At 38.7% G+C, this 15,205-nt stretch overlaps 1 protein-coding gene across 7 annotated transcripts in view; it reads right to left on the reverse strand.

The window, feature by feature from the left end:
- TEX30 (testis expressed 30) overlaps positions 1-15,205 on the reverse strand; it is a 36,436-nt gene that overhangs the window by 7,929 nt on the left and 13,302 nt on the right. For 2 of the 7 annotated variants that reach the window (XM_042458346.1, XM_042458345.1), the window contains exons 1-6: positions 7,929-8,108; positions 6,282-6,355; positions 4,850-5,080; positions 4,384-4,435; positions 2,479-2,681; positions 109-266 (exon numbers count right to left, since the gene is read on the reverse strand). In XM_042458346.1, coding sequence (XP_042314280.1) covers positions 109-266; positions 2,479-2,681; positions 4,384-4,435; positions 4,850-5,080; positions 6,282-6,302 — 665 coding nt within the window. In that variant the 5' untranslated portion in view covers positions 6,303-6,355; positions 7,929-8,108. Of the gene's footprint in view, positions 1-108; positions 267-2,478; positions 2,682-4,383; positions 4,436-4,849; positions 5,081-6,281; positions 6,356-7,797; positions 8,110-8,526; positions 8,547-15,205 lie in introns of those variants that run through there. The other 5 variants (XM_042458344.1, XM_042458341.1, XM_042458340.1 and 2 more) reach the window with 5 other exon arrangements.

Raw genomic sequence — 15,205 nt, forward strand, 5'->3', positions numbered from 1 at the left:
ATACATTACTTCTGTGATGCTGAAAACATTTTATTAAGAGGTGTTACTAACTACTCATATAGGAAGTGAAAATGTTGATTACTAGTTAGCAAAAGTGTAAATTCCTACCCAATGATTTCTCTGATCCAAGACAAAACTTGTGTGTTTATTTCCAAAAGGATATCATCGGTAGTTCGTCCTCTCACTGTCATGCTGTGGTTTGCCTTTTCAATCCAGTGGATTTTTTTAGGTGCTTTCATTTTGACTGCAACATTTTCCAGGAGCCGCTATTAAAATAAAGGGACAAAATAAAGATATCTTTCTGGTCCATTTAAGAACTCTGTTCCAACAGGAATTAATATTACTTAATTCAAGTAATCAGTTAACTCTGAGAATAGCATAGTGTAAGAGGAGCCTTTGTCACCCCAGAGGGTTTCAGTCACAGTTCTAGCAATCCCTTATCGCTGTCTGTGGTGGATAGTGTTGATGGGGTTTGTAGGCCAATACTTCTAGAACAAGAGTAAAAATGATGTGGTCTTCCACATGTGCTTGGACTGCTTCCTCCATTTGCCCTAGCCACCATAGCTAATGGTAAAGATTATTGAGATTTCAATTCAGCAACATCTATAGAGCTTTAGGATAGCAACAATACAGCTCACAAGAGAAAGCTGCAAGACCCTATGTCTCTATGGTTCATGTCAGACATAAACTCTGGTAGTTAAGCCAGAAGAAAATCTTGGTGGGTTCAAAGTTGGGCTCAGAAACCCCAGGTTCAAACACCCACTCCACTACATGGTGCTGGAGTTCTCACTCTCAGCCTAACACACAAAATCCAAAATCTACAGAACAATGACACCTTTATTGGACCAAGTAAAAGCACAAAATATATCATGAAAACATTCAAAGCCTCATTGGGCTTGTCATCAAGTAAAGATATTAAAATCATACAGGAGAAGAAGTGTAAGGATGTTAGAGGGCTACATTTTGTCTCAGGTGTTACTTCTCTTGTCAGACGGTCTAGAAGGGTATCAAGGCCATTCTCCTACCAGGCCATGGGAACAAAGAGAAGTAAAACATAGGTAATAAAATTTCATATCTATTAACAGCAGCAAAATAACTTCTCAGCCTAACAACACACAGCATTGTTAGAAGGGTGAAAAAAGAAACATTTACCCTCCTGTAACATGATGAAGGAGAGGTCAGATAACATAAATAAATATACTCAATTTTAGCCAGAAGATCCAGAAGTAAGAAACACACAAAAATGTATCCTATTCCAATAAAATATAGCAAGGTTAAAACTAAGGTATATATGTCCTATACTAGAGATAAGTGAAATCAGGAAATCAGAAAAACAGTAAGAATGGGGAGGGTGGCTATGAAAGAACTAGAAAAGATTCTAAAATGCCAAGATATACAACTAAGCACAAAACCATTGTATTCCCTGTTACTATATATGGGTGTGAGAACTGGACAGTTAAGAAAGAAGATAGGAAGAAAATCAGTTCATTTGAGATGTGGTGCTTGAGAAGAGTGCTGAGGATGTCATGGACAGCCAAAAAGACAAATAAATGGGTCCTAGAGCAGATCAAGCTAGAAATCTCCCTGGAAACCAAGATGACAAACACATGATGAGAAGAAAATACAATAATACTAGAAAAGGTGGAAGGAAGTAGAAAGAGATGAAGGTTGCCTGCTAGATGGATAGACTCTATTAAGGTCACGGGTATGACTGTACGGGAACTAAGCAGAGTAGTCGAGGACAGGGGGTCCTGAAGATACCTCAACCACAGGGTCGCCATGGATAGAGATTGACTTGATGGCAAATTGATACAGAATGCTTTTGCTACTGTCTGTAAGGAACTGGGCTGGCTGAGGGAAAGCAAAGGATGCAGAGATTGTATTCTGAGGTGAGGAATTAATCAACTTATTATTATTATTATTATTATTATTATTATTATTATTATTATTAGGCATTCTGGGGTGGCAAGGAGGGAGGATGCAGGATCTAGAGATGGCATTAGACTGTATTTTGGGGTTGAAAACAGGGCCAAGGGAAGATCCATAACCTGCAGTGACCCAAATCCCCACAACACACACACAGGAGGTTTTTATATTTGACAAAATATGTGCATCCTGGCGCCTGATTTTTTTTTAAAAAGGAGGGGGGAGCACACTTCCAACTGCCCAATGGCTGCAGGAAACATCACCTATGACGAAGGCGGAACTAAATTTGATTGACAGCCAGGCGCCTTCATTTTAACCCGATTTCTTCGAGAGGTCATTCAGGGTTAAAATACCCTGATGAGGTAGTGAGCACTTGCTTCCGGAGGGATTCGGGGTGAGGGGGGGAACTGAATCTTCCCAGTTCCTTCCAGCGAAAAAAGGTCAGTATGAATGGGACCTCTGTATTTTAAAAAAAAACAAGTTTAATCCTAATTGCTACATCTTTAAATAAGGCTATTATTACCCCCACTTTCAGTGTACCTAACAACTCACTTGTTCACACATTTCATCTGCAGTTCCAGATACAAAGAGCACAGGGGACTTAATAAATAATAAATCTTCATCCCGAAGTTTTGTCTGTAGCCTTGGTCGATGAAGTGGATAAGACAAACATATCAGGCCTTCAATGAAGCTATCATTGTCTTGGTCAGCTTGACGTGTTACAGAGGCAGCAGCCCGGGAACCCATTGAACGACCTATATTCCATTCAGAATCATGAGGAAGAAGACAGGCCTTTTATCTATTGTTCTCAAAAAACATGTTATATTTGTGCTCATACTAAATGGACACAGTAAATATTGTTGGAAAAATCCAGCCTCCTCTCTCACCCCACTTTCTTGCTATTAATCAGGGTTTAGATAGGACAGTTTCCTGCATGTGAAACCCTTCAGCTGTCTCATTTAAAGTCTCCCCATTTTGCTCTTCTGAGCTACTGAAATGTATGGCCATAAATCCTTTTATGTATACTAGCAACTAGACCATATGACCTCAGAAAGTTCCTAGGTGTTGGTCATATAAACACTCCCTTTTATCCATCTCTATATGCTACTTCCACTTCCTCTCTTCTTCTTCTTCAACCATGCTTTGGTACTCTTTTTTTTCTCTACCCACAAGATAATGACTAAAGCTCTTTCTTTTACCTCATCTTTTCATTAGTTAGTTAGGATGTAGGCACTGCATGCATATGTAAATATAAAAGCCATTAGTAATTTTTTTCTGTATTTCTGATTAGAAGCTGACTGCCTTGTTTATTCTGAGCCAGTTTCACTTCAGGGAAATGTGATACTGAGACATGCTTATCTGCTACTCTGCTTTAAAAAAGGCTCATCCCAAACACTTTTAGCTTTTATACTCCCTCCTCCCCAAAAAGGGTTGTTACCTTGGAAAACTCTCAGTCCCAACAAATACACTGATTAGAGAAAAGGTGAAGAAAGTGCTGCCTGTAGGTCAAATGCAATCCCCAGTCTGTTTCTGAGGACCTAAGGGCCTCCACCCTAGCTTTAGTTTATATTTTATACATACATACATACACACATACACTTCCACCCACTTTTTTGAAAGCACTGGGGCAATTTCATCTCATTTCTGTTACCATGCCCCTTGACTAAGATCCAAATCAGAAATTTGACTCCCTGGTTTAAAACAACAATAACATTTCTTGGCATGAAACAGGGAAATAACATGGTGGAATTGCCCTTCACAAACATATCCAAGGAATTGGATCAGCCAAGAGATGCAGCCGCCTCTGACTGGGTAGTTGCCCACTCTGGATTAGAGAAATAAAGCTTACTGTTCTGCAATTAAAGGTATGAATGAACATTTTATTTTGGTCTGCTAAAGTAAACTAGTAAATGATATATACTGCTAAATAGCAGTAGCCTAAGTCTTTGACTTAAAACAGCCCACTTTGAATATACTCTGTGTGTGTGTGTGTGTGTGTGTGTGTAGAGAGAGCGCTCTCTGCCAAGAATTCAAGGTAGCATACATGACTCTCCCTATCTGCCACGTTTATCTTCACAACAACCCTATGAAGTAAGACATATCAATTTATAATGACACACTGTTCAAAGTTTCTGGAATGTAAATGTTCTTCCCAGAATGGAAACTGTTTCTCGGGCTGCATCCACACTGCAGAAATAGTCCAGGTTGAGAACAGTTTAAATGCCATGGCTCAAAACTATAGAATTCTGTTTCTACAATTTAGCCTTCTCTGTCAGAGAGCTCTGGTGCCACATCAAACTACAATTCCCAGAATTCTATAGCACTGAGCCATAGCAATTAAAGTGGTGTCAACCTGGATTATTTCTACAGTGAAAATACAGAATCAGTTTCCTGTGTGTAACAGGCAATAGTGAATATTTCCTTATTTATTCACACAGCATCATCAGGTTTTCTTACCTCCAAGAAAAATGCCAGAAAGCTTGTAGTCACTTGATGATCTTAAATACTCCTTTTAAAAAAGAAGTTTTAATTGTAAAAACAATTTATTTTCAGATTGAAACAGTACTCTGTGAATTATCTGTAAACAATACAAATAAACCGTATCTTGGTAAGATAAGGTAAATATTGGGCCTGTTAAAAGATCTGCACACCAAAATGTAGTTTATCTAGTAGACATTAACAAGCAAGTAGACATAAGGAATCAGTTACACAGAAAATAAAATGGTTCCTATAAAACTATGTTGTAAAATGAAAGGGTTGATCTACTTGGAGGGGTACATATCCACCTCAACAGACACAAAACATCTAGATGTTAATTGAACATATGGGCTACATTAGGCTCTTAAGCAATTTTAGGGTACGATAATGAACCTGAAATTTCTTTCTCTTTCTTGAAATAAAAAGTAAATTTGGTTTTTCATACCACAACAGCCTTATATGCTTTAGTCCTGTGGATGATGTTAAGGCTTTTGCATGTGAACCGCAGGCACAGAAATCCATGAGATACAAGGTACTTGGCCAAGGATATGAGGTGAGAGAAATTCATATCACCAGATGCTCCATGAGTGAGAACCACAGCATGTGGTAGTATTTTGCCAGGAACAGAAAAAGTAGCATCTAGATATTTGCTTCCAAAAGGTATTTTCACATTAATCTAGAAATAAAGATACGGTATTGACATCATCAGATATATTTCCAGCCCGCATATACAAAATATAGCACCGTTGTCCTGTGCTTTGATAGAAAAGAAAAATTTACATTTAGGCAGTACAATCCTAAATCAAGATGTAGTGATGTAGGGGGTTTAGGATTAGGCACATGCCTCTTCTGTCAAGAGAAATTGTCCTTATCAGTACTTATTTGCTGTTCTGTTAGCTGACTGTCAAAAGAGCAATCTGCTCTGCTAGATAAGATCTGCTGGCAGAAGAGTTTTTTAAAAATGGGGTGAAGAAGGGAAGGAGCCATGTTAGGCCAGAACCAGATCTCATCAGGCCTAAGGACACAACCAAAATGCCAACAAACATTTCAGACAGGGAAAGGGTTTTCCTAAATAAATATCAACATCCCTAGGCCAAAAGGGATTTGGATTCAGTATAATTTCAGATGGCCTAGCATTAACTCAGATGGCCCTTTGCCAATGGGGACTGTGCTCCAAACTGAAGTGAAAGCTGTGCTTGCAGTTAAGAAACATGCATATTCAGAAGATCTACTTTTCTCTTTCCTTTCAATCAGTATCTGCATTTATTCATCTAGAAACATTCATCAACCCAGGTTTTGAGGAGCTCTGAAAACCTGACATCTGTCCCCATCGTCAAGACTAACATTTTGTAAAATACAAGGTCGATAAGCTGTATATAACAGGTTTCTTCGCCTCCTCCCACGCACATTTTTAAGCAGAAGAGAAATTCAGTCACAAGTTGACTAAGCAGGTGCATCTGGATAGTCTTCCACGTCAAGGTGATAGATTCAAATTTTAGTAAGTGTGGCTGGCTGCATTTGCTCTGCAGAAACAATGCCGTCAGACACTGCTTTAACTGCCATGGCTCCATCTTACAGAATCCTACAGACATTTAACATGGGCAGGTGACTTTGGGAACACATTTTGTGTTGAAAAGGAAACATTTAGCAGTACAATACTACACACATCTATTCCAAAATAAAAACCATCAAAGATTCTCGTGACAGGTTCAAAGTAACACATTTAAAATATACGTTGCAGATGACTGTGCCTTGCTGGAAAATCTCAGAAAACGCCACATCGAGCCATTAGCATTATTAAATTCAATTGTACTTATTCCAAGTTAAGTGGAGATACAACTATAGTATACACAGTACAATATAAGATTATACCATACCTCTGTACCGTCGTCGCCCATGTCCTTTTCATAATCTTCCAAATTTATGTCTCAGAAGGTTTGACCACAAATCACTACAATTAAAATAAAACTTCAGCTGTTGATAACTAAAATAGCAACAAGACAACCTTGCAAACTAGGGAAGAATAAAATTCCCTCTGTATTCGTCAGCATTTGTTATCTATTAAGCTACAGTATCCCTGGAAATCACAGATCAGTAGTGTCTCTTTATCAGCATTTGTAAACAACCTCTATTCCTTGATGAAATAAACTCACCCTCAATGACTTTTATTAAAATTACTGGAAGAAATTATGTACTAAAACTGCAAAATGATCAGCTGTCGCATATGAACCATTAAGGACACCTGATCACCCCTTTAAATAAAAATGCTTCATAGTTCAACTGTGTTCGTCTGCCCTCATTTTCTCGGGGAAGTTATCCTCTCTGATAACAAACATTTGGGGAACGTAACATTAAAGAGCAGCAGATTATCAGTTGTGTATATATTCATTTCAGGCTGCAGTTGCGTTATTTTTTATAATCTTGATATCTTCAGAATTCAGATAAGGGTATATTGTTTGTCTCTCTTTGTATAGTTATTTTAATGGATAAATTGCTTATTGACTAAATTTTGTATTTTGTGATTTTAGACTGTACACCATCAGAAGGATTTTGTTGTTTTGATGGTTCTGTGAAGTGCTCTGCAACTTACTGTGCTATATAAACACTAATAACAACAACAACAAGATATACACACACAGGCGCCACTCCAAGTTGCAGATTTGAAATCCACTGATGGGTGACCACCATTTACCTTAATGGGGTTTGAATATGTGCAAGATTTGGAACTTGTGGGGGGTCCGGACTCTGTGTACACATATATAGATAACCTACATCTTACCCTGAGAGGATGTTAGGGTCCCTCAGCCTAAAAGACACAGCACAGCTTTGATATTATTTTATACATACATACATACATATATATATATACTGTATATATATATGTATGTGCATGTGCGTGTGTGTGTGTATATATATGTGTGTGTGTGTGTGTGTGTGTGTGTGTGTGTGTGTATATATATATATATATATATATATTCAAAGCTGTGCCGTGTCTTTTAAGGGTGAGGGGAGAAGGGAACCATTTTAACTTTTACATATATAAATATACACTTGCACACATATAATATAATATAAAATATATACATTTCAAAAGTGTGCCGCCTCTTTTAAGGGTGAGGGGTGAAGGGAACCACTTTAACATATCTATCTATCTATGCATACACATATACTGTATATTATATGTTTCAAAGCTGTGCTGCATCTTTTAAGGCTGAGAGGAGAAGGGAACACACACACACACACATATATATATATATATTATACATCACTTATTATCTCTCTCTCTCTCTCTCTCTTATATATATATATATAATGTGGGGCTCCGCTCTGGGCCCCACAACAAACTCCCAGAATTCCACAGCCTTGAGCCAAAGAATTAAAGCGCTGCCAAACCGGGTTATTCCTCCAGTGAGGATGCAGCCTGAGTATATTATTAGTACAGTATATAAAAGAATTAGAAGCGAAAGGAGAAGGGTCTCCTGAGGAAACTGGGGCCGCTCCACTTCAGTTTTGCAGCAACCGACCTCCAAAAAAACAACTCACTCGCCGTCTTTCCTCCCTTTTCCCTCGAGGTGCCAAGAAGAAGGGCATGCTGGGAGTTGTAGTCGTCCTCAAGTCAAGCCCAAACCGGCAAAACAAGCCCCCCCCTCCCTCTTCAAAGCCTGTTGGGCGGTGGGCGGCCATTTGCAAAACCGAGAGCATCCCTTCCTTTCCAAAACACACTAATAATAATAATAATAATAATAGAAATAATCCAGTTTGAGACTGCTTTAACTGCCTTGGCTCAGTGCTAGGGAATCTTGGGAACTGTAGTTCATTGTGGCACCAGAGCTCTCTCTGACAGAGAAGGCTAAATATCTCACGAAACTACAATTCCCAGGATTCCCTAGCACTGAGCCAGGGCAGTTAAAGCAGTCTCAAACTGGATTATTTCTTCAGTGTGTTTTGTGCCTACACTCACAAACTTTGGTCCTTCAGGTTTTTGGACTTCAGCTCCCAGAATTCCTGACTGCTCACCAAAGTGGCTGGGACTTCTGGGAGTTGAAGTCCAAGAAAACAAGCAAACCCCTAGAGGACCTAAATTTGGGCATTGCTGGATTAGGAGACGAGGGATAATAATACCTTGGGAGACTACTGCACTACACTCTTATAACAGTACTGCTATTCCACTTAAACTGCTCTGGCTGCCTCCTGTTGCATTCTGGGATTTGTAGTTTAAGGAGGGGGCATTTAGAATTCTCAGCCAGAGACCTCTTAGGCCTCACTGGACTACAAGCCCCACAATGCAACAGTAGGCAGCCAGAGCACTATAAGAGGGTAGAGCACTAAGGGCCAAAACACACTGCAGAAATAATCCACTTTGAGATTTAAAAGGATGCTTTAAATGCGCTTTAATCTCTCTTTAACATCGAAATCAGCCCCACTGTGATAAACCCCTATGACTCTGGAGATCGGGGTTCGAATCCCCGTTCAGCTATGGAAAAACCCACTGGGCAGTAGGCCATACTCTCTCAGCCTCCAAGGAAGGCAAAGGCCAAAATGCTAACTGCCTCTGAGCAAATCTTGCCAAGAAAAAGCCAGGGTCTCTATAAGTCAGAAACGACTTGAAGGCACACAACAACAACAACAACACAACATTGAAAGAAAAAATGTAGATTATGACATAGGTTTTTGAGCAATTGACAATATGGGCTTTGAATGAATAAATATGATTATTTCCTAAAAACAAGTTGATGAGAAGAAGATACAGATATAAATGATTGAAATGATTATATTTGTAGTTTCAGTCATCATAACTGTATATTATTAGTGTATTATTGGGGAAAATGAATTGACTGAACAAGAAGGATACATGTGTGGAGATATACCTAGCTACTTTGGACCCAGCTGCATTGTTGCTACAAGCAGTACCTCGGTTGCAGGGTTCACTGACACCTAGAAAGTAATGCTTTCAATCATTAGATTTTTAAAAGTTTAATGAGTTTGATCAATTTACAACTTTTGTCAATTTTGGTTTCGTCCAGACTGCCAACACAACTCAGGGACCTTGCTAATCCATCTTCAGTCATTATTGGAGTTTATCAGACAAGGGAAATTGGAAGTATAATCCAATGGCAATCCAAACGCAATCATGGGGTTTAACATTATTGCGTGGTAGACTACCACACGCAATTTCAGGTAATGGGAAGTCAGTCCGAATGCAATTATGAGGTTTTACTTTATTGCGTGATAGACTACCGCACACAATTTCAGGCAATGGCAGGCTATTTTCAGGCAATGGGAAGTCAGTTTGAACGCAATTTGAATTCACATAAATTCGCTGAACTAGCGAATTCACGTGAATGCGTTCTGGCTCCACTTTCTTTTCATTCGAAATTAAGAGAAATTCCTCCCGTGTGATAAACTCCAAAGTCTTGGTGATTCTGTCTCTGTTAGTTTATGTGATGCATTGTATAGTAATGCAAAATAACCCATGGTGCTGGTAGATCAAGGAGAAACATCTGCTTGGTATTGGCCATTTGGCTTCTGCAGTAGGGAAAAATATTAAAAATAAACCCTGTTCCTCAGGGGAAATTATGACAGACTGGAGTGAAAAGGAATCAGGATCCATGTACTCCAAGTGCTTGTAATGCAGCTGGGATCAGGACCATTTGTGACAGCTGTTTTACACACACTTGATCTTAGCCAAAAGGCCGAGAAGCGATTGACAGCTGTTTTTAATGGGATATGTGTGTGTGTGTGTGTGTGTGTGTATGTATGTATATAAATATATATAATTTGATAAATATATACATACATTTTGTCAGTTTATATGCCAGCTTTCTCCTAGCATGGGACCTAAGGCAGCTAAAAATAAATAAAAGTAAAAAAAGAAAGTGATAATAAAAAAGTTGACTCACAATTCACATTAAAAATCACATTGAATTCACATAAATCACATTAAAACACCATTAAATTTTTAAAAAGTATACAAGTGTTTTAAAACATAATGCAGTTATGAGTTATAAAAACAGTAATGTTATACTCTGTCACATCAAATATACTGTTGAAATTACGTATGTAATAACATTGGAATAATGCAAGGGGATGGGCTGGCAATGTTTGTGTCAAACGTGCTTCAAAATTATTACCTGGATCACTCCCTTGCCCTCTTAGGACAACCACTGAATCAGCACTGCACCCGTTATTGAAATATCCATGCATTGGAATTGTGTAGGGTATCAACTCCAGATATTAAGTCAGAAGCAACTCATGGTATCTGTGTGTATATGAGAGATGAAAGTGTAACATAAATGTGATTTGTTGTTGTGTGTTAAATTGTATTAAAAGTTGTTGTTTTTAACATTTTAACATGTAGGAAATCATCTACAGGTATCATCTGATCCATGTGAGATTTATTTTTCTGTTCCAGTCAGTCTATGCATTATAAATTCATTAAAGGTTTAGCATGTTTCAAAATCAGGCAGTTTAAACACTTACGATGTTTAGGTATATCATTCTTATTGGAGGTAAAGATAAAGAAAGAACAACAGGTTAGCCTAATTTGGGGATTGTGCTCACAAATTGGCTGGGGTTTGAAGATGAGCATGTAAACCAGATGTGGAAGTCATGCAAGCCCTCCAGATGTGGTTGGACTGCAGCTCCCAGCATTTCTCACCATTGTCTATGCTGGATAGGAATTTACAATCCAATACATTTAGTGCCACATGTTTCCCACTCTTCTTCTTAACTGTGGCAGTACATACGTACATGAGGCTACTGAATGTATGTGTTTAGTGGCCTTGGACGCTAGGTGAGGGTTTGTTTGAGATACTGTAATAATATCTGTAATTCTATTATATGTAATAGGAGAAAATTGCTCCATCTTGTCCAGAGTTTTCTGTTCTGACTGCATACCCTTCAATTTGATTTGGCAGGGACAATCCTGATTAACCCTCCAGCATTCCACTTCTTCCCTTTGTGCACAGTTTACTTCATTTAGCGCAATCTGAATGCACTCAATAAACTCAGCAGTGGAAAGAGGAGAGGAGAGAAAAAAGCTGAACCTTCCCAATAGGTTCAGGCAAAATTACTGCATTTCCAAACTTGGGTATCCTTCCTCATTGATAACTTTGGCCATCTTGTCCACATTCTTATGTTGCTTGGCCACAGTTTTCATTGTGAATTGTTTGAGGGTATGTGATTGCAACACTAAGTATTTTGGAGGGTATGTGGCTGCAATGTTGCAACAACCCCCCCTCCCCAGTTTCTGAGTTGGAGTTTGTTTCTTGGTTCTGTTGCCTATGGAGCAGATGAACCTTAAACCTTCTGAAACAAAAATGTATTCTATACACGGTGACTGTCCCTCTCCAATTCAGACCCATCCATGGAACAATTCAGATAAGATCTCCAAAGTGGAAGCCTTTGACTTCTAAAGACACTAGAAATACTGATAACTCTGCTGAGAAAATCAGTTATATTTAGAGATGTGAAGATCTGGGGGAAAACATTGGGATGGGAGATTGGGTTTTTTGTTTTGTTTTTGCTCCAAAGCCTTCTGCTTCCACCATAAAAATGGAAAAAAGTGGTTAATGGAAGATTTCCTGAATATTCTGAATACAACGAATAAAAAAATCCAAGTTTATAAAACTTATACAAGAAACACCTCTCCATACCATCTGAACTGAGAACAAAGACAGCAACAGTCAGGCCTATGATTAACATCTTCCTTTTTCTTCTTCTCCTGTATGGTTTTTAACACCTTGCCTGATGAAGAAGCCAGTGTAGATTCGAGAGCTTGCAACATGTATGTTGTGCATTTTGGTTGTCGCAATAAAGGTATAACGGTTTGGTGGATTTTTGTTGTTACTGGATTTGCTATATGGCCAACATGGCAAGAGGACTTTTACATAAAACTGTCAAGTATCAGGTTATTACAATTCCTGGTCTTGATTCCTAATCTCAGTTCCTTTTTTTTGGAAATGAGTGTTTTATGACTACTTGACTCTACAGAGAAGTCATCGAGACAAAATAATTCTCTCTCTCTCTCTTTACTAATGTTGATGTTTTCTTCTGTTTTTATTGGGGAATTTTACCTGTTCCTCAAACTGGCAAATCCGAAGACCTTGCTTAAAGTTCAGCTATTCCTTACAATTTAGGGTGTTGTGCCTATACCATAAAGGCACCAGATGGCAGATCCAGTTTGATCTTGGAAGCTAAGCATGTTCAGTTCTGCTTAGTACTTGGATGGAAAGCCACCAAGAAATATCAAGTGGTGTAGGCTATATCTTTTTCAGAGGAACAACTAGCAAAACTACCTCTGAGTATTCGTTGCCTAAGTATCCCTACGTATTCTTTGCCTGAGTATTTTTTGCCTAAGAAAACCCTTATGTTTTCAAGCAGTCATCATACACTGACAGGTGACTTGAAGGCACATACACATATACCTAGTAGGTTTTAAGGGTTGCTGATGCCCAGCAGCATGGGCACTATTGAAGACTGCCAAAGTAAACAGAGAGCCACTTTAGCAACTAGAATGAATTAGGATATGGAAGAATCAAGTGCAAATTCTCCCTGAATCATGAAACTCATTGGGTAACCATGGGCCATTCATTCTCTGTTGGCTTCAGCTACCTCACAGGGCTGTTATGAAGTGGGGAAAAAGAGAGTCATGCATTGTTGTCTTAAGTTTGGAGAAAAGGAGGTTTAAACTGAGCAAATCAATATTGCTGTAGTGATGGACATTTGTTTGTGTGAATGCACCTTGAAATAAGCAAATATAAGATCATATAGCTGGTTTATAAACCAGAACCATTCAAGCAAATAAGAGTCTTGACAGTGATCTTGAGGGAAGTAAATTCCGAAATTAGACATGACATCTGTATGACTTCAAATGTGCTTCTCTCTTTCACACACCTACACACTCTTCAGAGATTGTATTCCTCGCACAAGAGGAAAATATTGACATGACTTTTGGAAGCAGTAATTAAAGTAGCATCTCTCAGAACTGCTGTCTGAGGGTTTGCCAAAAAATAGCTAGCATGTCATCACCTGCCTCAGGAACTTTATGGACTTGAGGGATCAGCCAGAAGGCACAGAAGTAACCATTTCTGTGTTTGATATTTATATATCAAGAAAAGGGCATGCACACCAAGAATTTCTGGCAGATATAATTAAATGTGCAACATTCAGCTGGAAACTTCAGGAAGTTTTCTTTGTCAACATTTAAAGGCAATAGGTCAGGTGACTGCTCAGTTATTTTGGGATGTGATCATCAGTTAGATATCTGCTTACCTCACAATTTAATGCCTGATGGGAAATAAACGTGTCCAAAGATCTTAATGTCAACTGACTTCATACTAGTGGAATTGTTAAGACCGAGAGTCAAATCTACAAAACTTGTGAAAGGCTCCCCCAGGAGATTAACTTGGCTGCTATGATAGGTATGATAACTTCAAGAGAGCTGCTAAAACAGTGCTGGAAATAATGAAGACTTGTCATAACAGAATAATAACTGTTAGAAAAATAAAGCATTTTGGTTATTAAGAAGTCTGAACTAATAACTATTTTGACTTCAACTTTTACAAAGAAATGTTTAGATACTTATACTGCAATCCCATGCAAATCTACTTCAAAGTAAGTCTAATTTACATCATTATGCTTACTTCTGGATATGTATATAATTGCAGACTTTATAGAACCTACAAATATAATAGGAGATAGGAAAGGACAAAATAAGGGCAGGTCAAAATAAGGAGCAAGTGTTCGGATCATTTGACATTCAATAGAATGTAATGACATTGATCTAAGAATTGTGAAGGAGGTGGGTAGTCCTTTGAAGCATTTGCTATCCTGTTCAAGAACTCAGAACAGTTGTAGTATTTGTAGCACTCAAGGAGATCAAATGCCATGCATACATCTACTGCAGGATCAAAGGGTGTGCAACCCTCCAGTTCTTCCAATTCTTATAAGCCTAAATCTGCATGGACTGGGTTGAATATAGGGGCCTTGATACATTGTTCTATAGCAAAACTGGAATTATGTGTGTTAGGCCTATCCCTTCCTTTTCAGATAATGTGTTAAATATTACTATGTCTATGAAGTGGCTGTGGCAAGACTCTTACTCAGGACCAGGACCCTACGGTTTCCTTCCTTATCTGATCCCACCATTGCCACCAATCTGTAATGAGGCCCACCCTGCATTGCTACTTTTCTCAGATGCCAGCGCAATGGGTCTTTTAAATTCCACCGCTTGGCACCAACATGTGACGGCTTGGTAAGTACCTCACCACTAGCTGAAGTGTCCTAAATAAGAAAACGGTATTTTCCCTTTGGGAGTTTTCTAAAAAAATTACTTCGTCTGTTCTCTAGATAACTTAATAATCTCCACTCAGGATATTAACACATACACTTTAACTCTGGACTCCCCTAATCCCTAATTTGGGTAACTAAACCCCTTCTAACTGCACCTCGCAACAGTCTTCCTCAGACTCCTTGGCTGCAATCCTCTCAGGGTACAATGACACACTCTCCACACACAGCTCTACCTCTCTATTTATATCCACTCCTGGGAGTAGTCCCCATCTTTTCTAGCTTCCCTCCCATTGGCTGTTCTCAGCAGTCTAAACTGTCTGTGTTCTCCACAATTACCTTTTAAAAAGGATTTTAAAAATTGTGGCATAATGCTGGGGTGAAGACTCCAATTTCAGATGCAAATGCTGCAGTTTGAAATAATAAACAGCAAGAATGGGCAACTGTGAGGAGAGGGGTGCAATTTTCTCCCTTCAACCCTTGGTAGGGCACAATATCACGTTTCTGTGTG

Source organism: Sceloporus undulatus, chromosome 3 (assembly GCF_019175285.1).
Source record: "Sceloporus undulatus isolate JIND9_A2432 ecotype Alabama chromosome 3, SceUnd_v1.1, whole genome shotgun sequence".
In the NCBI taxonomy this organism is placed as follows: domain Eukaryota; kingdom Metazoa; phylum Chordata; class Lepidosauria; order Squamata; family Phrynosomatidae; genus Sceloporus; species Sceloporus undulatus.